General features: G+C 39.6%; 1 protein-coding gene and 1 long non-coding RNA gene across 3 annotated transcripts in view; one reads left to right on the forward strand and one right to left on the reverse strand.

The window, feature by feature from the left end:
* LOC120435348 overlaps positions 1–10,676 on the reverse strand; it is a 91,393-nt gene extending 80,717 nt beyond the window's left edge. The window contains exons 1-2 of the long non-coding RNA XR_005609668.1: positions 10,627–10,676; positions 9,605–9,671 (exon numbers count right to left, since the gene is read on the reverse strand). This is a non-coding gene — a long non-coding RNA (uncharacterized LOC120435348). The remainder of the gene's footprint in view (positions 1–9,604; positions 9,672–10,626) is intronic.
* A 1,146-nt stretch (positions 10,677–11,822) lies between these two features.
* cntn3a.1 (contactin 3a, tandem duplicate 1) overlaps positions 11,823–27,282 on the forward strand; it is a 77,442-nt gene continuing 61,982 nt past the window's right edge. For both annotated transcript variants that reach the window (XM_031726420.2, XM_039604682.1), the window contains exons 1-2: positions 11,823–12,363; positions 22,281–22,424. In XM_031726420.2, the coding sequence (XP_031582280.1) occupies positions 22,370–22,424 (55 nt within the window). In that variant the 5' untranslated portion in view covers positions 11,823–12,363; positions 22,281–22,369. The remainder of the gene's footprint in view (positions 12,364–22,280; positions 22,425–27,282) is intronic.

Raw genomic sequence — 27,282 nt, forward strand, 5'->3', positions numbered from 1 at the left:
CACCCCATGCCTGGTTTAACTAACAGCTGATTGGACTGAATGGGGTCAAATAGGAAGGTTATTGGGATAAACACCAAATCTGTGCCTTTGCCATGCACTCAAGCACATCTTATGACTTCTTTGTGGCTGCAGCTGAACAGGAAACAAAACAGGATGCATCTGACATTTACGCCCAGACAATGATAATATGAATCCATCCCAGTAACAGTTGCCACCACAGCAACCGCCACAGCTTCATCGATGCAAGCTTAAGTGTTACACAATCCCCAAACAACATCTGTTTAATTACATACCATTAAATCATTAGCTGATGTTCACGTAATGAGGTCATCAACAGGGATGTTCTGCCCAACACACACCTTTCCCCTCGACCACACACTGGCTTCCCTTTCAATACAGCCTCACTTAGAGTACAGCAACACGACACAAGTGTGCCTCTTTCACCCACCACCACCACCATTTCTGTCAGCCATTCTTCTGCTCTGTTGAGTCTAAAGCCACTCTCGCCCCTCTTGTTCTCAACTCAAGCAGAATCATTGGCACTGACAAACATCATTATAATGTTCCTCAATGAGTGCTCCACCTTTAGCTGAATGTTGTAGCCTACGGGAGGATCTTTGTGGCTGACCCGCGCTTGCGGTTTGATTGTCCACTCCAGTGAATCCCCCCCACCCCCCTTCTGTTTCTTTTAGACTTTTTGGGGAACACAGGAGCTTTTAAGCAACATAAAATACTTAAAAGTGCAAAATAGTTTTTAATAATATGCCGAGGTCAAAATGACTACCAGAAAGATGAAAATTAAGAATTAAGAGTATTACTGCTATTACTGCTTCCTTTATCTAAGTCAGCCAAACATTAAACCCTAAGATGGAACTGACAACAACGCAAGAACGATGCTTAAAGTATGATTGGGAACAAATATTTTGAGAATTACACAGCTTATTTGTACAGTCGCGTATGAACAGAACAAAAAGGTTAGAGTGTGGTGCACTGACATTTTTAATAACTTACCTTGTAAAGATAAACAAATAGATAAATAAATCTCAGGTACACCTTAAAAATCTGCTGCAGATTTGTCCAGTGCAGATCTTTTCTTGTCATTTTTGTGACAAAATAAACTACCAGGTAAGAGCCAAGTGCTTTTCCACTATTTAAATCAAATGATATTGCGATACATATTTCTATGTATAGTCTAAAGTGCGTGACTGTATGTTTAACTAATCGTTGAAAAAAACCTGAGTGTTTCACATGTATTGGCCTGCTGCTTAATGTAAATTAGTACCTTTAAAATGTAAGGGACTAATATGCATGAAATATTAAACCATGGGCAATCAGAGACACACTGTCACAGAGTCTGTTGGGGGCTTAAGTGTTCATTAGCAGTACTGCGCTTGGAGAAAGTCTCCTGCAGATTTCAAAAATTAACGCTTTGGGTCTTCTGTGATTTTGTCATAATGATGATCTTCCAAGAAAAGTCAGGCATGGCTCTGGGCAGATGTCGATATATACTAAAAGTATTATTCCACCAAATGACATACAGCCTATAATTACATATGCATCTTGAACATTGTGACATAGCAACATAAATAGTCACATTCATTTTGCTAAAATCAAGGATAGAAACAATAGAACAATACGCAATGGCCTACTTATGCATAATGTGGAATTTTGGAGGTACGTCATTGATATGGCTCTGGTTAAGAAGCATGTGGTGACTTTGACCTTTGCTAACCTTGGCTAGATGATGCTATGGCCAACTGTGCGGCCGGCTGTCTGTCTCTCACTGGGTCTGTGTCTGTAGGTGACAGGCCTGGAAATGTTGCCAGCACATTCCTTTATTCAGAGGAAGAATGTCTGAAAGGGTTCACCAATGCAGACATCGAATTTCCATGACAACATCTTTCTTGCCAAGATAAAGCAGCTGTTTTATTAATCTGAAGAATGAAGATCACACTGTGGTTTCACAGAAGCATAATCTTGCTTATGCTGACGTTGCTCGCTGTAAGAACAGCACATCTTATTTGTGCCATTAAATGTTGTTTTGCCTGTTCTTTAATGGAAAAAAATGCTCAGGAACAGATGTACGTGTTGTCAGAAATGGAAGCCCATGCAGGGCCTTGGTAGCTCTGTGGTCTGGGTTCACCTGCTCACTCTGTTACTGCGTCCAGGAGATATTTGTGACAGGTGGATTGCCATGTGGCCTGGTTGGTGGGCACGCTTTTATGTGTTCAAGGTGAGTTATCGCCTACCTATTTTCTTGTGTCTTTGAAGATCTGAATGGGCCGAACAGAGAAGCGGTCACCAGTGCAGCATCATCCTCGCGCTGTGCGCTATTTTTTTCCTCAAATTCATTTAATACATATGTAATCATTCATGTGGAATCATATCACTGGTAACACTTCAGTGAAACCGTAAACAACACGCCATTTGTTTCCTGAAAAGAATGTGTATTTCAAAATAAAGCATATTATGGAATGTAAAAACACATTTCCTCTTAGAGGCAGGGAAAAACTAAGTGGCATGCAAATTAGAAAAGCGAGGTGACTCATGAAAGCTAATGTGACCGTGTGTGTGTGTGTGTGCGCGCGTGCGTGCGTGTGTGTATGTAGGAGGAAGTACACCTGTAAGCCCTGCACTCACTGGTGCAAAGCCTATTAGAACAAGCATAAGACATATCCCTCAGTCTGTGAACTGCGAACACACACATGCACATACACAAACACACCCAAACCTATTTTAGGGAGACAAGACGTTGTACAAAGCAGGCATGAATTACCATCCTGATCATACCCACGGCAGTCGTTATGTCACGCAAACTTATTGTTCTGTCTAATGCTGGGGTCACCTTCATCAAGCCAAGTCTGGATGTGGTATTAGGCTGTCTGCATTTGTGATTCTTTGTTCTACTTGCAAAATGTATTTCTTGTTAACTGCGGGGAATCTGGGGGATTTTCACTGGCAGGCCTATTGTTCTGCTTACTACAAAGGGTGTGGGGCTCTGGAGATCTTGAGTTACTGTAAACGCAAATGGTGGTATTCCAGAAATCCACTTAATATTACAGTGATGCATTTCCAGGCGCAATGTTTATTTCTAATCCTTTCTAAAAGATTAGTCATTCCATTGACAGCAAACCGCTGTAACTGTCTTGCATTTAGCATCTCAGGCTCTTTTGTGCATTGTCCAATATTTGGTGCTGATTAAATATTGATTTCTATACATTTTGGAACACAGTGAAAAATGTTCTCTCGAGTTGGATTATATGGGGCGTTACTGGAGGCCACTCATCATTTTTCTGATTCCTGTAATTTGACTCGAGAGGTTAGAATATACCCTATACTCTGTTCTTGTGGTCTTTCAATATTTCGGTTATTTCAGTATTCAGCAAGCCTTTCTTTTATGACTTGTCCCTTTAGTAGAGATGAAACTTCACTAAAATTACTTCCCAGAGCAAAAAGTCCTTTAAAGCAATCAAGGATAAGGAGAAAATAGACAATCTCCAAGAGGGTATCTCATACTGATTTGCTTGCAATGCTTATCCAAATAGTCTGGCTTCTCATCAAATTGGATTGGTTTATTTGAATAGCAGCGAAGTCCCTTTTGGTCAGCAGAAGATTATTATTGATTTAATCTAAAATTGTTAAATATGGGGCACACGGTGACAGTAGAAAGACCTTGAATTCTGAAAGCATTGTCTGCTACAATACATTGGTGTCTGCCTTTTTGCACAGAGGCAAGGCTTCTGTAGACTATTAAAGTGCATTCCTCAGACAGCGATGTGACACAGAGACCAGGAGCAGTCGTAGACAAGGTGTAATTGTGTACTACTTTGTCCTTTTTACGTACATTTCTGTCACATATTGAAACTGTGGACAATATTCAGGGTTCCCAGAGTACCGAACTAAATCAACAATAAATGATATTGCTAGAAATTGCTGACCTAGAGTAGAAGATATAAGATTTCATTATCTTTAAACACATTTCTGACCAAATAGAGTTTTTGTAGCTCTAATATCTCACAAATAAACAAACAAGCTGCTCTTATTCTCACTAATATGGTGCTATGATTGCAATAGATGTTACATGTAATGATTTCTCCTGGGTGAGCAACGTAACTGATTGTGGAAAAATGAGAATTGGTTTCATCTGCTGTTTCAGCGCTCTTGTCCAAAGCTCATTAAAAGCTCTCTCCGGGTGCCAGTAGAATATTACACAGGATTTACTGCAAGCCTTCAACTTAAATATCTTAAGCCACAGCAGGGCCATGGGTCAGCTAGCTGTTTTGAAAATGATCACAGCAAAACTGGGGCTTAGCCACGATCAAGATCTGTACAGCTGAATTTCTAATTAGAGATACCATAAGCGCGTTGATGACGTGGCCTCTGCTTTCATCTGAACAGCAGGTAATGAACTCCAGAGTATCCATGAGAGCACTACACGCTTGATGCTTGCCTTGTTGCTGTTGTTCTTTTATTCCCCTATTCCCCTATTCCACACACAGGGGCAGTCTTTGAGCCTCCGCAGATGCTCGTGAGAGCCAGGAAATCAATCCACTCAAACAGGGATAACAGGGACTTGGTTTTGGATAACTCCGGGTGTCTTATTGTGCATTATTCATTAGACAGAAGAGAGACACTTGCGATTGCTGCCATTGCAGAGCTATACTAGACAATACGAATTAGCTTAGCCATGTGACTCCCTAAATCACCAGAATATTGCAATTCCTCGTGTTTCGGGTTTGTCCTGCTTGCTTAGTTTGAGGGCAGAGAGTTTCTGAGGATGTTGGAAATAAAAAATCCTCTTCAGCAGCAGTCCTGAAGAGTATAGTGACTTAATGTGGTTAACGTAATGCAAAAAAGCCCCCAAAACAAAACAAAAAATAAAACAAAATATAACTTTGAATCTCATCAAATAGCATTATTTAATGTAATTATGTTGGCTGACATAATTTCTGCTTGAATCTAGGTGTTATCACAGCAGTTTTTAATTTGCCTTGCCAATAGTTCCATTTTAAGCTCAGAGATGAGAAGAAGAAATCTAATCAAAAGCAGAGCATGTAGCTAATTCAGTACAACAGCAGATATATCTATTTTGTATTCAATTTGAAGTCACCTAAGCCCATTAAGTTCAGGCTAAATACAGTGTGTGAACATATTATTCATGCTGCTCCTATACAAAATGTTCCTGCAAGTGGGTGCCCTTTGTATGCTCCAAGAGATTGGCATATATCCCAAAAAGATATATAGCAAATACTTACAGATCAGTAAAAACACCTCAAGGGAATCACTCACACATTCACTGTGCTACACACACACGTTTCATTTTTTATTATTTTTATGCTCAGTAAAGGTTGAAGTTGTCATTCTGTCAGTGTCAGTTTGTTCTTTGAAATGGTATCTGTCACTTTAAATCTGTATTACTTACCTACCAGAGTGACAAAAACCTCAAGGGGATGGGTATCATGTAAATCCATTGGCAAACTGAGGGCAATGTCTTTAATTTGCACACTTCAAAATTTTAAGAGAACGTCTTCATGCAGGTTCACTTTGAGTTACCATCAGTGATTTGCCACATTTCATATTTCCAGCTATCTCATGCTCCCACACTTTTGCAACTAAAGTTACCAAAAATTAATCTCTTTGGCCCAAAATGAACTAAACTGTGAATTTGTCACTGCATCAACTGTGTTTCAACAGCTTCGGGACATTTCATTTAAAGTTCTTTAAATCACAGTTAGCTCCGCCTTGTGTTTTCTTCATGTAAGGATACAGTTTTGAAAGTAAACCTTAAAAAGAAACAGACTATAACCCCCCCCCCAAAACTAAACTCTGATAATGATTCTATCCAACCACTTTGTGACATTTGCAATGGCAATAATTGATTAATCTTGAAGTAGTCTGGGTTGTAACCTCCTTTCACAGGGACAACTACCTCTATTTCATGGTTCAAGAACTCAGCTTTTCTAAGTGAGAAGACAGATTGGCTCAAGGTTAAATGCTTTGGCAAGATGGTCATTAGTGTGCAGCAACCGAAGGCTGGTGGCCAGAGAGAAAGCCTCTACCTCTTGATTTTCTACAAGATAACTCCCACACAGACAATTTGGCCCATGGAGCCAAGTCACAAGTCAATATGAAAGCCCTTAAACCATTTCAAACTAACAGGACTAATTACAGAATAAGAGTCAAGTACATTCATTGACTTATTTCTAAGTACTTGCTTGGTACTATATTAGATAACAAGTATGCCTGTCAAAAGACTAATGTTGCCAAACTAAGCTCATTTTAGTCAAGCTGCATTCATAAAGACTCCCACTGAGCTCAGGTGTACTCGTTCAGCGTGTTAACTCAATAGTTATGAGCAAATGACAAACTAATAAATAATGTGACTCCTTTAGGTTTGCTTATCACGTGATCTACGTCAGGTGCATCTCAGCTATAAGTCAAGGAATCTCTGTACATGTGTCTGTATGTTCTTCATGTTTCTTAATAACCCTTTATCCAATCCACCTGGATAAAGGGAGTTTATTTATGTGGCAGAGCAAGCTAAGTGTCAAGTTTCAGGTTGATTGAATAAACCAAAGTCATTTTTGGGATCTCCTCATGGTGCTAGGCAATGAATGGGAGATTTCAACCCTGAAATCTCCATGGTTAAAGAATGAAGCCAAAACAAAAGTTTCAAAAACTGCAGGTACGAGATTGGCAACTTGATGCTGGCTCCAAAAGCAAATGAATCCCCAGAGACTGAAAAAGAAGATTTCATTATTAGGGGCGTGTCCTCTTTGACAGGTGCGCGCTTTCTAAAATATAAAAATCAACCATCTTTTGCTCATTTATAATATAAGAAAGAAACACTCTTAATAGTGACTGTATAAGCACTACTTTTACATTTCATGTTCATTATAGCAGTACACACCTATATTATTTCCCTCACAATTGACATTTTTTCAAAAGTCAGTGCTAGAGTGCACAGTCAATGTCTTTTGTAGTCCACATGTTGTTCTTTTTCCCTCAAAATGTGTAAACACTTTGATGTTGCAAATCAATGAGGCCCCCCTTGAAACAAGTCAAAGCAACACTCAAGACTCAAAATGTGTTGTTGCGACATCAAAGCGAAAATTATGCAACCCTAGACATCCTAATTATGACTTCTGGATTAGGTTTAAAGCATCAGCACGCGACGGAGGCCAAACGGCAACTGTGCTGTCTCCTGAACACATGTGATGATTGTAGTATCTGCATTTGCCCATAATCATTTTTACTTTAAAATTAAATGTCTTATTTGCTATTGCTGCGTACACACGAAGGACACTCTCATTCTGTACCTCTGTGACTACGGACCCCTGGCGTTCACCTTTTTCAGAACAAAGCCTGATATAGATCTGTGTTTCCAAGCCCATCTTTTCCTACATCTCCCAGCTGAATAATACAGTCAACACCAGCCTATATTTTTTTGCTCCTTGTTTCTCTGCCAGAATCCCATCTGTGGACCTGTGCTTTCAACAGTATTACCCTGAATATGCTCCACGGCAATGTGTTGCAGCTGTGCATTGCTTCCTCAATGAGTGGGCGGTTATAGGACTATCTGACAGTTTGAAGGCAGCTACCTGTCAAACTCCAGGCTACAAGAACAGATGAACAGCCATGTGTGTTTTTTTGCTCTCAAACACTCACTGTACATCAGCACATATATGTCCTAGTGTGTTAATAAACAGTTTTATGAACAATGGGTGTCAGCTCCAAAAAAACAAAAAAGTCTGAAAAGTCAAGATGAGTACACTGTGTCTTTGACTTGAACTATAAATGAGAGAATTTTATGCCTGTAACTAATGACTAGTGAGTGTTCACCATTTGTTTTCATTTTCGCAGTTTTCATGATTCATTGTCTGTAAGCTGGTCTACAGCAGAAGCAGCAGAGCAACCAATTTTCGTATCTAAGAAGCTGAAATGGGCAATTTTTTGTTTAAAAAACACTTTTTTGTATGATAAAAATTGTGTAGTTAACTGGTTGTTTCAGCACTTTACAGCATTATAGTGTTTGCTGTCAGCCAACCTGCTGCTTCAAATGCATTCTTGCATGCTAACTGCTGCAAGTGAGTAAGTACAGGTGACCTACAAAGCACTTTTCACAGACATGCAGTCACAAAGCACCGAATAATCAAAATAATAATAATAAAATAACTTTATTGATCCCAGATGAAAATTCATATGTCTGACATGGTTCATCTGCTATTTGTATGAGAATTAAAAAGTCTGATCTCTGCAGGTTAAAGCTTTAAAAGCTAGGGATAACTACAATAAAATATAATATAAACTTAAAATGCAATTAATATGAATACACACATGCAGACACATACTACACTAACTATTAACTATTAAGCCTGTAGGGACAACAGTCCATTTTTTTAATGGTTTTATGTGTAGCCAGGTTATTTGGAAGGCAGATAGGGGATATCTGGTGAGTTTGAGTGCAGTCAGATGGAGATAGAGTTAAACATCCAAACATGAAGTTCAGTCATCATGAGATGATAGCCAAAGGTTTTAAGGCCTGCGCAGACAGTTTGATTAAATGTGATTGATTAATAGAAGTCAGCTGACAAATGAAACTAGAAAGCTTCTAGTACCAAAATGCTTGTCCAGTGCCTACAGCCTCTTCTATCATATCCAGTTATCACTTTGTAGCTCCATACATAACTATAGAAACTTTGTGCCTTTTCAGGTTTCTACTGTCACCAGCATAAAATAAAGATGAAAATCTAAACAGATCAAGTAGGATATTCTACCCATTGTAGTAAAATGCCTTACAAGCACTGTAATGCATTACAACAACTGGGGGGTAAGTATGAGAGAGTACCTTGACACAAGGTATATGTCTTGGGTTTAGCTGTACATCCTTTGGCCTTAAGAAAAAAACTCCAGTGTGTTGTCTGCATTGCTGAGCAGCTGCTTGAGATGCTGGCTGTCCTGCATTTGGTTCAAACTGAGTGACATCATGCCGAGACAAGGGCAAGGAGGATTGCCCTAAGTCAGTACCGCACACCCAAGCTACCATCTGTTGCAGTAATATTGTTCTAACAGAGACTTCAAATCTGCTTTCACCTCAGTAACATTTCACACAAGCACAAAAAGTCTGAACAAAATGCAATTTAACAAGATTGTGAAATAAGTAGAATTCTGAAGCAACAAGAGACATAAATTAGATTACAGCCTACTCACATGATTTCTTTTCTCTTTGTTGCTTTTATGTTCAAGTAACAAATGGTATGTTGTGAAACAGGTAGTACTTGCTAATAATGAAAGTTCTGCCTCTTTTTTTTAACAAGTTAAATCTCAGAGATCAAGCAGATACGAGATACAACAGAAGAATTTAGATATTTGGGAAGTGAAAATTATGAAACAAATCTATACCTCACACCTTCCGAGTCATCACAATGCATAAATTAGCAAAACAGCTGCACCACTATGTTCCTGTTATTGCAAAATATACTAACAACATTAACAATACGGTACATACGTATCATTGCTTATGATTCAAGACAGCATTTTATTTTTTATTTAAGAGTTGTTTCTCTTTTTATTTGTCTAGAAGAAAAAATAGAGAATAATCTACCTTTTTCCGGCTCTTCAGTCTCCTGGCGGTGTCGGCAAGTTGCTCATTTCAGCATCTCGTTTACGGCCTCGGGACAAACAGAATTCATGTATTTAATTGACACCTTCCAAACAACAATGAAAAGTTCATCGTTGCATAAAGATGGTGGCGTGACGCATTTCTCTCAACGCATTTGTCTCAGCGGAGAGCACAGGGAAATGAGTAAAACTACATGAGGTAAAATTCAGTTAGTTTTTCTTTGGAGAGAAATCATCACAGTAAAACGATTTGAAAATTTCCCTCCAGCCATGAGCATTAAAGAATTCATGAAATATTCAAGCCTAGTTGCAGATATTTGTGTTTAGAGTGGCTATACTATTAAGTGTTCCTTGGAGCTTTGATGTGCCATTATTAGCTGTGTGCATGAATGACTAAGGAATACTAAATGTTCATTCAGTAGGTTAATCCAAATATTCTTTTTTCCCCCATTGCCTTTCCAAGGCTTAGTGGGGCATTCATTAATTTCGTCTGTAATTATCACTTTACCATTGGCTCAAAAAGAAGTAGAATCTCTTAAATCCCACTCAACATTATGAGCAGCTTATGAGCCAGAGGCGTAGCGTTTGTAATAAGTCCTGACTGAACTTTATGAGCTGGCAGTCTTTCTAGTGTTGTATACTACAAGTAATGATGTATGATTAACTGAAAAAATCTTGGAGACAGCTTAATGTCTCCTGAAGTACATCAGAATACATTTAAAGTATATATAAAAAAGTCACTGTGAAAGATGGTCCCTTTCATGCGGTAGGCTGTACACAAAAATGCACCAACAATAGTAAGTGGACCTCAAAATTCTTTAAAGTGGCAGTAAGCAACTTTTCACCTGTGAGTTTTTGGTTTAAAAACATCCAGCGTTACTATTCTAATAAATAGGAAGGTTTGATTTCTTTAAAAAAATGTCAGCTGAATGTTGCCTTTAAATCAGGTGAAATTCTATTTCATGTTCACTCTAGTTTGTTTTCCTGTCACTTTCTATCACTTACCCTTTTTATCTTCTTCGCTTCTTCCAACAAGTGGGTCTTTATTGTTTGACACAGTTACTCTGGTTGTTCCACCTTAAGCTATTTCAGCTACCTGGGGAAAGCTACTGGGAAACAACAAGGGCAAAAGTGAGAGTTGAACTTTTCCAATGAAGTTTCTTTTCAGAGTTACATAGTGAAAATAAAAAGCTTGTAAGGAATCAATCTACACACACACACACCCACACACACGCACACACACACAGAGCATCTTTTGACACAGTGCCTGACTATAATGAACTTACTCTTATACAGAACAGCTATAAGTTACTTCTGTGTTTGAGTTCTCTTTCATTAACTATTAATTGTGTGTTCTTTGTGGCCCTAGACTGTAAGTCAGTAAAAAAAAGGGTTACAAGTCGTGCTTGCACTTACATTAAATAATTAGCGATATTTCCACACTCATAAAAGCGTGCCTCTTCACATGCACGCAGGTGTTTTCTGGTATTGTGGCTCATCAACAATGGCGTCATCACATTTTGGAGGTTTTAGAGTAGAAATGTTATGGCTTACTGGGATACGCATATGGAGCATTGCTGTAGCTCGCTTTAGAGCAGACATACTGGCTTGTGGTACCACCAGGAAAAACATACTCAGAACCGATACTGAAATTTACTCCATTAAGGTGAGCTTATATAGTGTGGCACTGTGCATGTTAGCTCATTCTATTAACTTTTCATCAATGAAATCAGTTTTTACTTAATTTGCATAATTGAACATGTTATTTTTTAATTTGGCTTCAGAGCCATTTTAAGATTTTGCGTACAATAAATGGGATCACTTTAGAAAATATGATCCATATTATGTATAATAAGTACCAACTAAACATCAGAATGAAACCATTATCCCACGAATTTGCGGCAATAGCTTACAGGTCCATTCTGCGTAATTAGCAATTTTGGTGCTTAATAAATATATTTTTAAGACAATCCTCATTATCCCCCCAAATAAAATGAATGGGTGCATACATAACTCCGGTGCCTTATTGCCTTATCAGCCAGAAACAGACAGAAACAATAAAACTAGAGTTACTTTATACAGATCCGTTCTGCTGTAACCGGATAGGTGATCATGACATTTTGAGGAAATGTCGAGGACCTGCAGCGTGAAAAAAAGCAGACCAAACCCTCCTGCATCCACCTCTGATGTCCCGTGTGCCAGCGGCGCCGCGCGCGCAGCCAGTTGGAGTCCTCATCGTGTGGACGAGCTGGACTCGCGCATTCAAAAACCAGTTTTAAGCTGCTCGCGAACACTTTGTGTTTCTTAAACGAATTTACCCAGCAACTTACAATTATTTCAACCTCAAAACGTTCGCAACGCAAACTACCACCGCTAAGGGCTTGGTTTGAATCCGCCTGCCCGCGGTGCATGCGGGACCGTCGGGATAACCTACATGAATGTACCAGTGAGGAGAGCGGAGGACCGGGGTGCTGGTAACTACTCAGACTCTGAAAACACTGGGACCGAGGATGAAAAGAGTAAGCGCTTACATTTAGGGTAGTCTGCCTCAAGAAAGGAGAAAGAAAGCAGTTTGGGGGCATTTAGAGAGAGCAACACCCGCACTTTGAAGAGACCAACTAAACTGTAGCCGTCTACTCGATCTGGGGACCTGCTGGGGTGAAGGAGTCAGGAGATGCGCGGTGTATCATGGATATACGAGAAGGGATGAACGACAGCAAACACCAGAGGATATGTACTCGGGTAAGGAAATACAGTTATTTACTTTATTCGTATTCTGTGGAAGCTGCAGTATTTACTATTCCCGATACAGTACTGAATATTTTTTATGCCTGTGCAATACGAGGTTGTTGTTATCACCGGTCTACAACTTCCACTTCTGAAATAAGCTACAGTAAAGTGGAGTAAAGCCGAATATTTTAGGTATTTACCGAAACGTGATGTCAAAGAAACTGCCTTGCTGATTTTCTAATGAAATAATATGCATTTATTTTAGAACAAGTATCCCATCAATAGTACGGAGCGCACACACTCACACACACATATTAGACATTCAGCGCTCAATTGCACAAGTGACGGCATTGTGTCCATGCCATTATTGCCATGCATGAGTTAGAAAACTAACAGCTTTGAAATCCCAGCTGAGTGGTGCCATTTCTCATCAGATAATCACATTCTGCGTCCTCCTAATTGGCCATGGCCATCATTTATACCGTGCAGCTTTTTCTGTGAGGCACAAATCCAGACCATCATTCCTCGTTCATTTAAAACCTTTTGGCAGAACACATTGTCGTCAGTGATCACCAGGGGATTGGAATCAGTCCAGTCTCATCATCTCTCCTTTTCTTTGATTGCACCGCGCTCCTCGCTTGATTGGTTCGGATTGTCTAAAGTCCTTTAGCATCCGACTCTGCTGGAAATAGTTAATCTCATGAAATCAAGTGTCCATATGTTTCAGATGGATCTTCTTTGCTTGTGATTCTGCTATTAAGTAAATTACAGTGCTTTTGCTATTAAATGTATTAAAGGTGGTTTTACTTTGATTATTAACTCTTCCCTTTGTCAGTGTTTAGTGTTGCCCCTCTCTTTATAGGGATGCCTCAGGGGATGCTTCACAGGTGTAAATACTGTCTTTGTTTCATGTTGGCATACAGTCGGCTGCATGTTTGCAGTGTATAGTTGTAACTGCCCAAAGCTACAGATTTAGTTGTTTCCACCAAACTGCAAGTGCAGTATCTCCTTTTTAAAAATTTGTATTAAAGAGACTGGAATTGTAGAGTTACTACACATCTCCTTGGGGAAGTGCGCTTGTGGCTGGGCACGTTTCTGATGATGTCACCGGGACAGAAAAAGGAGGAGGGTGAACATGAAGTTCACAGTACCCCGCTGAGCCTGGTCTGCATGAGGAAAGAGGAGTCTGAGTTGGCAAAGACAAAAGTACCGTATGTGCATTCTGATTGGTTCAAGTAGGGGTTGCCTTTTTTTTTTTTTTTTTTTTTTTTTTTTTTTAATTTAACAAGTAAGCAAATCTATTTGGATGAGTCACTTGTTTTCTTTAAAATTCTGTTTCAGTTTTGTGTTTCTGCTGTTCATACTTGTCTCTGTGTTCACATGCAAAGAAGTGCAGACTATGGACATTTTACCTGCAGAGCTAAACTCTTTAGTCTTCATCTTTTATTCAGTTGTCTATGCAATAAGTAAGTGGAACACCAGCGGTGCATAAGCTAATCCATGTGGACAATATGCTTACCTATTGCATTAAAAAGTAAAAAACAAAACCAAAAGAACTGACTGCTTGAATTTCTTCTTCTAGGAATATTAATGATGACAACTGTAATACCTCAGTATTCAGTTTAGTGAAATAACACAGAATTTGTGCATGTATACGAGAAGTTACATTGACAAGGTGCAGTTGCTCTGAGAACTGGAAGCAAAGTTTTCTGCATTATGAACCCTAATGAAGCAGCAAACAAGCCCATTAAAATTACATTTCATATACTAGTTTTAAACATGACAAGTCTGTAAAAAGACAAAATCTCTCAATCTGTGGTTGTGACAAAAATGAGCTAGACACGAACTTTGAGAAAGCTCAGAAAATTAAAAAAAGTAAATAAGCATGTTCTTTTGTAATTGAAAATGACTTTTTTCAATTGTAGTTGTATTGATATAAATACATAATTCCTTATCATTAAAAAAGGAAATATATGTGCACACTGATAAAAAAAAAATGCAAGTTTGTGCTTTAAAGAGATTTTCTAGACCAACACTATAATATATGTATGTGTAAAATGTTTAGAAGGAGAATTGGCCTCCTCTGGATGTGATGCAAGTCACCAATCTGCACATGGACTGCGCAAGTGTCTCCATTCCTGGAGGAGTGCATCCTGCAGCTGTGCAGTGGTCATTCATCGAAGCTACCACTGTTGAGCACATCAACCCAGAATGTCCCAGGCACCTTCAATAATAGACATATCCGGACTAACTGCTGGCTAATGAAGTGTCTGAAAGTCCTTCACTATTCCCACTGTGGGCAGGCAGGTATTGTCCTTTCTAAACAGCCGCAGGGCGGGGTCACAAGTACAGATCGGAGCACTTCATGTTGGTACCGCTATCGTGGACGTGCAAACCTGCCATCATGCCAGTAGTCAGGTCAACTTAAGTCAGTCACGGCAAGTCAGCACCAATTACAGTGTTGTGAGACCATTGGCTATCTATCTATCTATCTATCTATCTATCTATCTATCTATCTATCTATCTATCTATCTATCTATCTATCTATCTATCTATCTATCTATCTATCTATCTATCTATCTATCTATCTATCTATCTATCTATCTATCTATCTATCTATCTATCTATCTATCTATCTATCTATCTATCTGTCTGTCTGTCTGTCTATATGCTTTAAACAATGGTCCTCTAAATCTGTCTTAGAGGATCTGTCTTCCTTACAGTAATAGCAATTTGCCTTTTCTCCATCAAGGGCTGAAAATTACCTCCCATGATAACAGCTGAGATCAAGCAAGTCCTAAATCAGTGTATTTAAAGAACTATTAATTGGGAGGCTTTTATTATCCTAATTGGGATCCTTAATTGGTAATTTAGTAAAAGCGTGTGCACTGGGATTGTCAGCTTGTGCCTAAAAACATTTATAGAGTGTTAAAATTACTTGTAAGACAAGGCAAAGCAGGTTGATTTGTAGAGTTCATTTGCTCGAGGCAGTGGAATTTTTACTCTTTGGTTACAAAACACAAGGAGGCATTAAGATCTAAAGAAACATGAGGTAAAATTAAAGACAGTGCCTAATCAGTGCTTAATAATAAGTCAAAACCATGTACATATCTTACTGATTTCAGACTTTTTCAATGAATTTGTTACTATGGGTTTAACCATGTAAGCAGCAATGGTTTTGTAAAGGGTTTTTAGAAAATGTAGAAATGGATTTAGATGCATGGCTCTATACTCTGTTCTAAATTATTACCACACACTGGCTCATTATGCTAAAATTTGGTCTTGGAGCATGTATGCAAGCAGGGAGAACCTTTCAACATGCTCAGTTGCTCTTGTCACAGGGGAGATTGGAATGAGCGCGTTAGTGGAGCGCCCCTGGTGCGGTCTGGAGAAATGAAAAAGCTGGCATGTGTTATGTCACGCCTGCAGCTTGTGTGCTTAGATCAAAACACTATTAGTCTCTTTGTCTTGTGCCACTATTTGAGGTAGAATCTTGGCTGGGGAATACACTGGCACTTCCTTTGCCTCCCGCGGTGTGCCATTTGTGGGGAAGACGGAAAAAAATATTTGGGCATGCATAAAATCTTTAGCTAAAGAAAGTTTTGTTGTTACTCATCATATGCAAATAGATTCTCTCCTTGCATCGTCAACATTGCACTTGTGTTGAATGTTTATACGTAGTAGAATAAGAAATACAGTAAGAAGTACAGTCTCATTAAATTGTGCAAAGGGCTACAAATACAGACATGGCACCATGTTAAAATTTAGCAAAACCCATAGTGACAATGACAACAAAGCATAGTCAATATCTACATACCTTTATAAAAATAAAGTAAAAAAACATCTAAAATACATGTAGTGCAGTAAAAAAGTATATTTAATACCAGAGAAAAGGAACCTGTGAAAAAGCTAATGCAACTTTTCATTTAATAAGTAGGTTAAAAGATCTCAAAAAAGCAACACATCAACACACGAAGTCACCAACGTCTGTCAGATAGGAAAAGGTTACAGAGCCATTTCTAGCCATTACTCACACATGGAGAAAACTAGAGAAAAAGTAGTGAGCTTTCCCAGCAGTAGCCAGCCTACCAAAAATTTAGTATTAGATGACTCATCCAGGTCACAAAAGAAGCCAGAACAACATCTAAAGAACTGCAGCCATACTTGCCTCAGTTAAAGTCATGACTCAATAATAAGAAAAAATGGGAAACATGGAATTCATGGGAGAGTTCCAAGGAAAAAACACTGCTGACCAAAAAGAACATTTAAAATCCTGATAACCTCGAGACTGTTGGGTAAATATTCTCTGGACTAATGAGACAAGAAGGTTTGAGTCCCCTTACACCTGGTGTAAAACTAACACATGATTATATAATAAGAACATCCTAGTAACAGCCATTTATAGTGGTGGTAGTGTGATGGCCTGGCTGCTTTGCTGCTTCAGGATCTGGATGACTTGGTGGGACCATGAATTCTGCTCTCTGCCAGAAAATCCTGACGGAGAATGTCCGGCCATCAGTTTTTGCCCTGAAGGTCAAGCTTATTTGGATTATGCAGCAGGACAATGATCCGAAATACACCAGGAAGTCCACCTCTGGATGACTAAAAAACAAAAACAAACCCAAAATGAAGGTTTTAGAGTGGCAGAGTCAAAGTCTGGACTTCAACCTAGTTGAAATGCTTTGGCATGGCCTTGAACAGGCCATTCATGCTTGAAACCCCTCTGATGTGGCTGAATTAAAACAATTCTGCAAAGAAGAGTGGGCCAAAATTCCTCCACAGTGATGTGAAAGACTCACTGCCAGTTATCACAAAAGCTTTATTGCAGTTCTTGCTGCCAAGGGTGGCACAACCAGGTAGAAGGTTTTGGAGGCATTTACTATTTCACATAGAGCCAGGTAGGTTTGGACAGCTTTTTTTTTCTTTAATCAATTAAATTATCATTTTAAAACTGCATTTTGCATTTACTTGGGTTATCTTTGTCTAATATTAAAACTTGCTGAATAATGTGAGGCACTTAAGTGTAACAAAAATGCAAAAAGAAATCAAGAAGGGGACAAAGACTTATTCACAGCACTATCTACTCCATTATCAGTGGCACTTGTCTGGGAGGTGCTTGTTAAACCTTGATTTGTGTGTGGTGAATCCAAGAATGCAGGGCATAGAAATAATTTCACATTTGCTACTACTACCAGTCTCAAGTTGAGCATCACCAGAAAATAAATTTTGAATGACCGGAGGCACTCGGAGCTGTGAGATGAGCCACACGTGCAAGGAAAACACTGATCGAGCTGGTGTCTGCAGATTAAGTGAAGCCACAGCTCAGGTGATTAAAGATGCAGCATTGTATGCCATTCCTCCTGGTCTTGTCTCATTCCTGCAGAGTGTGGGAGTCTGGCCTCATTCATGATTCAGAGCTTGGGGGCTGGGAGGGGGTGGAGGGAGTGCATGCGCGCGTGTGTGGGATGCTCTTGCTTCTGAGTGTGAATTTTATCTTCATCTGGACTCTCCAACCACCAAAGGGACCCAGAGTATCCTTCTATTAATATATTTTTAAGCCCTAAAAAATTGATGACAGCTGAAAGATCGGGTGTAGGGGAGAGGGTCGAATCAGTTGCCATCACTGTCAAAGTGTGCGGTTTACTGAACTGTAGTCTATGGTTTCTAAGCTCCAGCTGGTGCTGTCAGAGAACAAGAGGATGAGTGGTGTCACTTTGACAACGCTGAAATTTGGAGGAGTGCTTTGTCTCTACAAATCTGAAGCTTCCCTGGAAGCAGCTGCGTATCCTCAAAAGTAAAACGAAACACTCGGTTTTGCATTCAAAGTTCTTTCTGCTGTTCTCTCATAAGCTCCTTTAAGTCAGAGAAGATTTCAAGTTTAACTCATTAGCTGATTGACAGAAACCAAACAAGCACAATTTATTCACTGAAGTAAATTTTTAAGCAAAGATGCCAAATATTTGATGGGCGTAGCTTCTTAAATGTGGGTATTAGCCGATTTTTCCTGTCTTATATGCAAAAATAAATTCAGTTTCCTTGGGTTTTAAAACAGACAAGTTCACTCGGATGGATGGGTGGATGCTTGAGCATTTGGCTGCCGATAAGACTGCTGGTTTGACATACCATATGCCACAGACAGACTAAGGAAAACGATGGTTGGAGCTCATTAAAATTATTGTGACCATGTGTAATGAACTTGCTAACTGTCTTTGAAATGCTTACCTTGAAGACAGGGATCTGGACTGTGCCCACTTGCAGTCAGTTGCCATCTTCAAAGTGACTTTGGTTCTTTAAGATGGTGATACCACAGCAATAAGGTACTCAGTTTGCTATCAGTTTCAGGGGTCAAGTTGGCAATTGAGTGCAATCTCCTTGTCATAATATGACAATTAACTGTGATAAATAGGTAAAAGATACACATCTGTGGCTGTCTACATATGGCAAGAATCACATCAACTACTTACATTAAGAGTCCAACCAGAAGCTCATAGTTAAATATAACAGAGATACAGAAATTCCTCCACAAATAGTGACATAGTTGCTGTAGGATAGCAGTTTAACTGTATGATAACATAGGTGCTCAACAACATTGCTTTAATGTAGGGAAATACAACCAGCTGGCAGATAGCTGAGCCAAGTCGTTGATGAATTGTGCTCATTAGTGCAGATAGATTGCAATGTGTTGTCTCAGTCACTCCATGATTAGACAAAGGTTGTCTCCCACCCAGCAACCTGTGCAATTGCCTTGCAATTGAAAGTGGTTGCCCATAGGCCATGTATGCTGCATGCTGTGACAAACTGGTTGCTTCTACTACTTGCAACTGGTTGCCAAATGTGAAAAAATGCAATCCAATTTTTACTCCAGTGTGATTGAACTTTTGAGCTCATGTCAAACTATGTCAATCTGGTAAATACAATTTACATGTTAATGAAAGATTATTATAAGTTGGTTGATTGGTTACAGAAAAGCTTTTTGTCTGTATTTAACTAAATCTGCCACATTGCAGATTAATTAAATGTAGAGCCTTACTCTTTTAGCTTAAATTAATTATTTTACAAAATCCAGTATGTGTTGTATATTAAAAGATTTCCACATAGTTATTTGATTTCAGTCATAACAACAAACTCAACATCAGATGTTGTTCCAGCTCATATTTGTATATATTACCAAAAATATAAGAATGTGGACTCAATTCTTGATCGCAGCACAATAATTTTGAGTAATACTGTTAATCAGCCTCATGTCCTGAGCAGTAACAGTTCCTGTTGTGTATCATTTTCCATTTGATGGCAAACCGTCCAGCTCGGTTTGAACGCGGCTGCTACTCTAGTCTCTGGAGCCTTCAAAGCTGTGTAGAACAAATTTAGACCAAACAGCAAAATATGTCAATTCAGATATTTTCAGTCTCAAAGCTTCAAAACTTTGTAGGGTTTTCTCTTTATCAAAGTAACATAGACGATTTGGTCGGATGAGCTCTTGTCAACCAGTCGACCTGAAAGCTTCAGGCTAATAACTTGACGAGTGACAAGAAGAAGACAGCACTGTTAGTGAGTGTTTGTGTGTCATCTCACTGCTTGAGAGAAGAAATAACAGGGTCCCCCAGCTGGTACTGGTATAAGGTTATTGTGGCAAATGAGTATGCAAACCATTCCAAATATTCTGATTTGATTTGTACTGAAAAACTGGTTAAGGCATTACTCAAAAAGAAAGAAACCATACAAATGTGCGTTCTTCATTACATGCAGTGCTCCTGTTTTATTCTCCTTTTATTTCATCTGCATTTGTGCAGTGAGAGGCTGACTTTGCGGCTGCGTTCCATTTAAGTGTTGTTGAGTTTGTGCAAATTGGGTCAGGAAATGTTTAGGCCAGGACTGTCATTCCAGGCCTTGATCATAATCCATTTTTCAAACACGGGCTTTTTTTCCATCGACATGAAAGAGGTTGCAACTTGAAAGGCAAAGTTTGAAAGCTTTCCTTATCATTAACTTTCATCTCATAAAGCAAACAAATGAGAGAATCAATTTGTGATGAAAGTAAGTCATTGGCCTTGTCGCTACCACTTAAGGTCACGAGGCTAATCAATTTGCACTGAATAGGAAGTCAAATGTTGCCGTGGCCACGACTCAACTCCCCTAGACATCATCTTAGTGCTGAGCTTCTTTGGATCAAAAGGCTTTCTTTTGTCCCTCCACTAACCCTGTTGTCTGATGTCTCGTGTCTTGAGGCTTGCAGCCTAATAGAGATCAAAAGATTGGTGTTAGAGGCCAGCAGATAGTAGCTTGTTTGAATGGGGCCTCTCAGTAGCTCACACATTCCGGTCGTGTTCAGTTGTGTTGCTGTCAGGGCAGGATAAATTAATTTTAGATGACCAGACTGTAAAACGTTTAATGGCTGACAAAACAATTACTTGAACAGTTTTTTAAAAAACATGAAGCGTTTGTCAAAATGTGAGTGTCAAATTGCAGTGACAGTTCAATCTGCAGCCCGTGGTGAAACACACATTTACTTTAGTCAAATTAAAACTATACACGTTACATTAGATGTCGCCCGGACATTGAAGTAGCACGGCGCAAGTGTGCGGCTGGAATTTTTAAAGACTCCTATTTTTTCAATTAAAGACATAATGTTGAGTAATTTATTCACCACATTTCTCACAATTATTCCCTCAAAGGAGGCACATTCCAAAAATATCCAGGAGCCCTTGGAGGGATTTGAAGTGTCTCTGTTTTATTAATGAAAGCCAACATTTACTCCTGACATTTGCATCGTAATAACTGCGAGATAAGTTGGAACTAAGATGACTCTCTAAACCCAATCTCCATAATGAGATTTATAGGGGAAAAGTGTTGCCTTTAATGGTTAAGTACATGCAGAAGGAGGAATAGTGTAGGCAAACGTGTCAGGGACACAGTTGATATATTCACATAAGCATCAGTGTGCTCTATCATGCTTTTCAGCCATGCAAGGATAGAAGGCGCACAGATAACTGAGAAAGCGTAATCGTTCAGTTGTCTCTGCTTTTTTGGCACGCGGCTCCTGATAGACTACACTGTATGTTCTTATTAATTCCCCCCCTTCTCATTTATTTCAGCATGCTTATGGTTTGGAGTCAGAGGAAGCTGTACCATCAGTCAGTTAAATGTTCCAGGGAGAGACGGTTTGAACAAAGACAACGGCTAATTTCCTCCCTTCATCCTTTTTCACTCCATAAGCAGCCTCCCGTACGCAAACATTTATCTGCCGCTTCATCAGAAAGGATCTTGGCTATCACCATGTTAGGGATGTATGTGTATTTAAACAAATAAACAGGCTGCATCATTGTTTATCAGTGACGGGAGGAGTGCGACTCATTATCATATCACAACTTATTTGGGACTTCATTTAAGTAAGAAGGAGAGATAAGTTACAGTTCAGCCTTTGAGAAAATCAATTGCGAGTCTCCCAGGGGGAGAAAATGTTTTTGTACTGTGTACAGTCAGCTCTTTGTGTCAGACGTACATAATCCCCCTCGCTCAGGCGGAATCCAGGAGCCAGGACGCTACTTTATTACGTGCTAGGGATGTGTCTGACAACCAGCGTGCTTTTTGTTTTGTCTCAGTAAGTTTGAGCACAAGTGAGCAATCCCTTTATGTTTCTCTCGCAGCCGTGATCCCTATTATGCAACGTTGAGCACATTTAAGCAAAGTCTGCAACAGTGGAAGCCTTTTGTGCGCCACAAGATCTGCAGCTAAAACAAAAAGTACCTGCTAAATATTACCTGTTACCTAAAATACATTTTCTACATGTTAACATTAACTTTTTGTTTTATATGTCCCAAACATGGGCAGTAATGGTTCTCGTGAAATCCATCCAACTGTTTTGAATCGTGATTAGTGATTTTGAATGTTTAATGGTCTCCTCTCCTTTGCTTCCTTTCTTTTTTTGACAGAACAAAAGTGAAAGTGCTGGAAAGGACAAAGCTGTGATTCTACACACCTGTGATTGGAAGTGAGCTTTTATTGACCTGAGACCATTAAAATGAAGTTGCTATGGAAACTTATAGTCCTGCTGTCATTGGTGGAGCGCCTGGCAGGTAAGCCTCCCAAACGTGTATTCTTGTCTTGATGCGTATGGTCTATGTTGAATTCAGAACAGATGGCTCTTAAAATTAAAACAGAAAAATAAATGATTTTTTTAAGGAAAAGAGTGCCCAAAGCTTTGAACAATTTTACAAATGTTAGGAAATGCTATTCCTTTCATTGGCAGCTCAAGGCAAGAAAATCAACAATCTCTCAGTTGTGCGTAGCAACTATCTCTCTCTCTCTCTCTCTCTTTTGTTTTTTCCCAGGCATCGCATCCTGTTGCAAAAAACAATCAGCCAGGTTTCCATCTCTGAAAGGCAGCCTCTTTCTATCAGCTGAGCGTGCAGTCATTCATTTTAAATAGCGCCTCAATTGTTACCTAAATGAGATTGCGCCGGTCGTAGTACAGGAATCTTGCTTTGTGATCTTGCTTTTAATGAGAAACCTAATTTTCCTCCCTTACAAATTGTTCGGGGTCAAATGGTAGCTCTCTGCAGAATGTCAGAGTTTGAAACTGAGAGCAAGATGAATAAGGGCTTTGTTGCATGAGCACAGTATCTTGAGGAATGAATAATCTTTCATGTTGCCTTGCTCAAAATCAGCAGCCCCTCCTCACAGCTGGGACCTAAAATAATTAGTGTGCGTGCATGTGTTTGTGACTGTCACTGTGTGAATTTATGTGCACACGCGGGTCTTTTCTTTTTTTTTTCAAAAGCGCGACGGCATGTCGGCACCTAAATTTGCCTACATGGCAATTAGCACCACTTATCACTAATTCCAATACACATCAGTGGACGTCTAATGAGGCTTTCCTCGGGGAGCTGTGACTTGCTATGGGATTACAATCTATACCACAATTCTGGATTGCATATTATGGCCTACTTAGGCATTCTCTTATATATACAGACAAGACAGTGTCTTTGACATCGATGGAAACCCTGGAAGAGTTTTGATGTCAGGCAAACTGCCTACAGGAGACAATTTAGGGCTGCAGTCTGTGCAGTCACAAAATTTGCTCTTGCAATCACGAGCTGCAGAACCCACATTCAGACTTTGCTATTCAAAGCAATTTAATGCTTAACAAAGGAGCAGAGGGCAAATCGTTTCTGAAAAGCATTGTGTTGCACGCCCCTTGCTTCAGTCCTGAGCCTGACATTCACAGTTGGTAACACAGAGTAACTGAGCATTAATATTCAGTGTGGAGTTACATTACATTGCTCTGCTTACGATAGAAATGCATGGTGCAATGTAAGTACAGACCTCCAAAGCCTCTGTGTTCTACAGAAGACATGATAATTCTTTTAGCGTGCAGACTTGAAATACTTGGTAGAGACAGTACTAGGCAGGTTATTTATCCAGACTCTGTTTTCTTTTTAAGAGTAAACATTGGCTGTGTGGGAGAGCAGTAGGGCCAAGGGGAAGTTATTCCCATAGTGAGTTCATCTGAAGTTAACCGCCTCTCCCCCTATTGCTCTCTGAAGGTTTCAATGTCCTGTTGCATGGGTGTGCACTATATACAGGAGTGAGTGAGTAAGACAGAGAGCAAGAGAGCAATCATGATGCAGTTTGCCCACATAGATGCAGCTAACCTTCATACTAGGGATACACCAGTCCAATATTTGGAATGGTCTGATCCTCAGAGAACACATTTGCATCGTCTATGGGGCCAAACGCCTCAACTGAATTCTAGGATTTCAGTGTTTACGAAGCTATGCTAAGTAAAAACCAGAAGCACTGCATGTGTTTGCTAAAGGGAGAGCTATCATATCATAGGAGCAGGGTCAGCAGTTGAGGGTATTTCACACCTGCAGTACTGGCAGATTTTTGACTTGATGCCAAACTTTGGTCAAGTGAGCGCAGTGAGATTAGGAGTAAGGAAATGAGGAACTTGCATGACCATAAATGGCAGCAGCCTGCATTAACCTAATGACTCTCACACTGAGCTCTAGCATGTGAATAATATATATTTTTAAATTGTATTTATTTTTGTTTGATTAATCAATCAGATGGTTTTCATTGCATGTTCATTGCACAATTTCAACTGTGCTTCAGTTGTGATGTTGGGTTACAAAAATGATAGAAACTTATAGAAAAATTAAGAATTACTTTTTGTGATTTTTGCTGAAAAGCTCTTGTTTTTTACTGATAATTTTGAAGCCCTTTTCTATTATAACTAAGCACTCAACGCCATTTTTACTTTAAGCCTTATTCAGCCAATCGCACACACACTCATACATTCATGAGGCTTTCTTTCCCATACCTTAGCGCCTTAAGAGAAAGAAGTTAACACTGTAAACGGTTTCCACAGGTGACCCTGTCAAAGGATGAGTTATATTTGCAGCTGCCTCTGTCTCTGGATCACCGAGTGGACGTTTTTTCACTCACACAGTCTGCTTTTGGTGTGGTGCCGCTGAGCTATTGGTAGGCTGTCAGCTCTGCATCGCTCTCTGTGTGATTACTGTGCAGATTTCATAAGGAGCACGAGGATGTTGCCTCAGCTTCTGGTCTGACAATCGTCTGCCATCTCAGGTGGGGGAAGCTAGCAGGGACCAACACAGAATGTCAGTTACTCCTGTGAAATGGGCTTTTAGGTCAAAAATACCCATACAGCCTACACTATGTCCTTCACCATGTCCGCCTGTTTTTTCCACAGTTTTTTTGTAATTTGTTGCATCTGCTCAGATTATTATTAATATTCAGGCAAATGAACGGGCTTTGTGAGGGTTTTAACATGCTCAAAAACGCGTGAAATGTGCACACGTGTTAGACCCGTGTGTTTTATTTGACTTTGGACGTGGGCATTTCAGAATGGCTCTAGCGCTCCACCTATGCAGGTTATGTTGAAGTACCACAGACACACAGTTTGAGCTGCATGTATGAAATTTAGTGCATGTATGTAACATGCCAAGATGGACGAAGGACTCCATGGGGACCCCGTGATCCAAACCCAACAGGAAGTCCAACATTTTGAATTGAAAATGGCAATTTTGCAATTTCCAGGCATTGTACTTTTGTGAACTCCTAAGGATCAACTTCATATTCAGTCAGACTAAACTACAGACCTGGGCCACATTAAACTGCGTTTCAATTTTCGCCACGTGACGCCATAGCGAATTTTGATCATTTGCCATGATATTTTAATTTGTTCATATTCCCACATACATTGTCCAATCTGGACCAAACTTCTCAGGTTTGAGGCTCCGCTCCTGAACACATTTCAACTCCAATATTTGACAGTGTTCACAGCATCACCTAGTGGGAACAGGAAATGTCATGTTTTACACTTTGGGGTAATGTTTCAAGGCGGATGATACCAACAACCTCAAATTTGTCCAGGAAAGCCTTAAGGAGTTGGTCTTAGGTTACATTCAAAACTGTGAGTGTTCGTCAAAGGGCGTGGCCCTGGTGAATTTTCATGTTTTACCATGAAGCTTTTAACGTGAAGCACAAAATTGCTAGAACTGAAAGAAATGTTGGCCAATCTCCCCCAAACTTCACAGGCATGATGAGAGTCCCGCCCTGAACAGATTCATATGACCATTGCCAGCAGTGGTTAGAGCGCCAGCTAGTGGGAGCAGGAAATATCATGTTTCATACTTTGCTGTACTGCCTCTCTTAGGTTGAGCCCCTTCACCTAAAAAACAGTGAACCTTTATGATGTTTCAGTGTGAAAACTGTGAGGTTTCATTGAACGGCGCACCGTGGTTGCCATGCAAATCACCATGAAATAGGACGTAGAAAGCTTGGAAAGCTCTAAAACTCATGAATCTTGGCACAGACCTCCAATGTGAAGAAGGCTTTCGTGTTTTATGGTCACTTTCATGAAATATTGCAATATGGCTCCACAGTGCCCCCTAGAACATTTCAAAAAAGCAGCCAAGACACTATGCTTGACCTATGAGTCTGAAATTTGGCAGCCTTATGTAAGAAATGAAGACGTACAAATTAGTCTGTTGGAACCACTCATTGACTAAACTCAACAGGAATTGAGGAATTGTATTTAAAATTTAATGTGCAAATTTGGCGCCATTTTTCCCCATTTTAAGGCCTCGATCTTTCACGAAGTCCCCCTTGAGATTTCATCAGATCAACATGATATTGTGTGGAACCTGAAGACCTTGGTGATGTTAAATTGTGAAGCTTTTGGGGTTTTGTAAAATGGTGTGGTCATGGCCGCCATGAACTACTAAACTGCTGTAACTCAAAGGCACATTGTCCAGTGTCTCCCAAACTTCACAGGCAGAATGAGAGTCGAGCCCCGAACACATTGATATGCCATTTCTCAGCAATAGTTAGGACACCAGCTAGTGGGAAGTGGAAATGCACAGTAGGTTATGATCATCATTCGATCTAGATGAAAGTTTAACTGGTGATTCCACGAATGGCATGCATCAGTGTGACATTTTGGTAAATGGCATTCTCCATTGTCACCTAGTGGGCATAGGAGATGTTGGGCAGGGCTCGACTCCACCGCGATGCGATGGCCCCCTCTGCCTTCAGCTTTAATTTAAAATTGCTTTTATTCAACATTCAAATATGGTTTATGCCTTACTTTGTCCCCCTTGTATTATATTGATACTCAGCATTGACAGATACCCAAAGCCAAAGATTACACCTGATGAAGTTGGATTGTTGTATCACTACTTAACACAGCAAGCAACTTCAAACACTGAATTAAAGGTTTTCATGTGACTGTGTGGTTTTGTCATACTGTCTTAAAACAGTCGGTGGAGCATCATAAAAATTTATTACTCATATTTTATTGAGAAATTCCATTTTTATTATGAAGTAAGTCATTACATGTAAAGCCTTCAAGGAAAAGATTGAATTTCTGCTTAATTAAAAACTAAATTCTGAAATATTCAAATG

This window comes from Oreochromis aureus, linkage group 20 (assembly GCF_013358895.1).
Source record: "Oreochromis aureus strain Israel breed Guangdong linkage group 20, ZZ_aureus, whole genome shotgun sequence".
Classification (NCBI taxonomy): domain Eukaryota; kingdom Metazoa; phylum Chordata; class Actinopteri; order Cichliformes; family Cichlidae; genus Oreochromis; species Oreochromis aureus.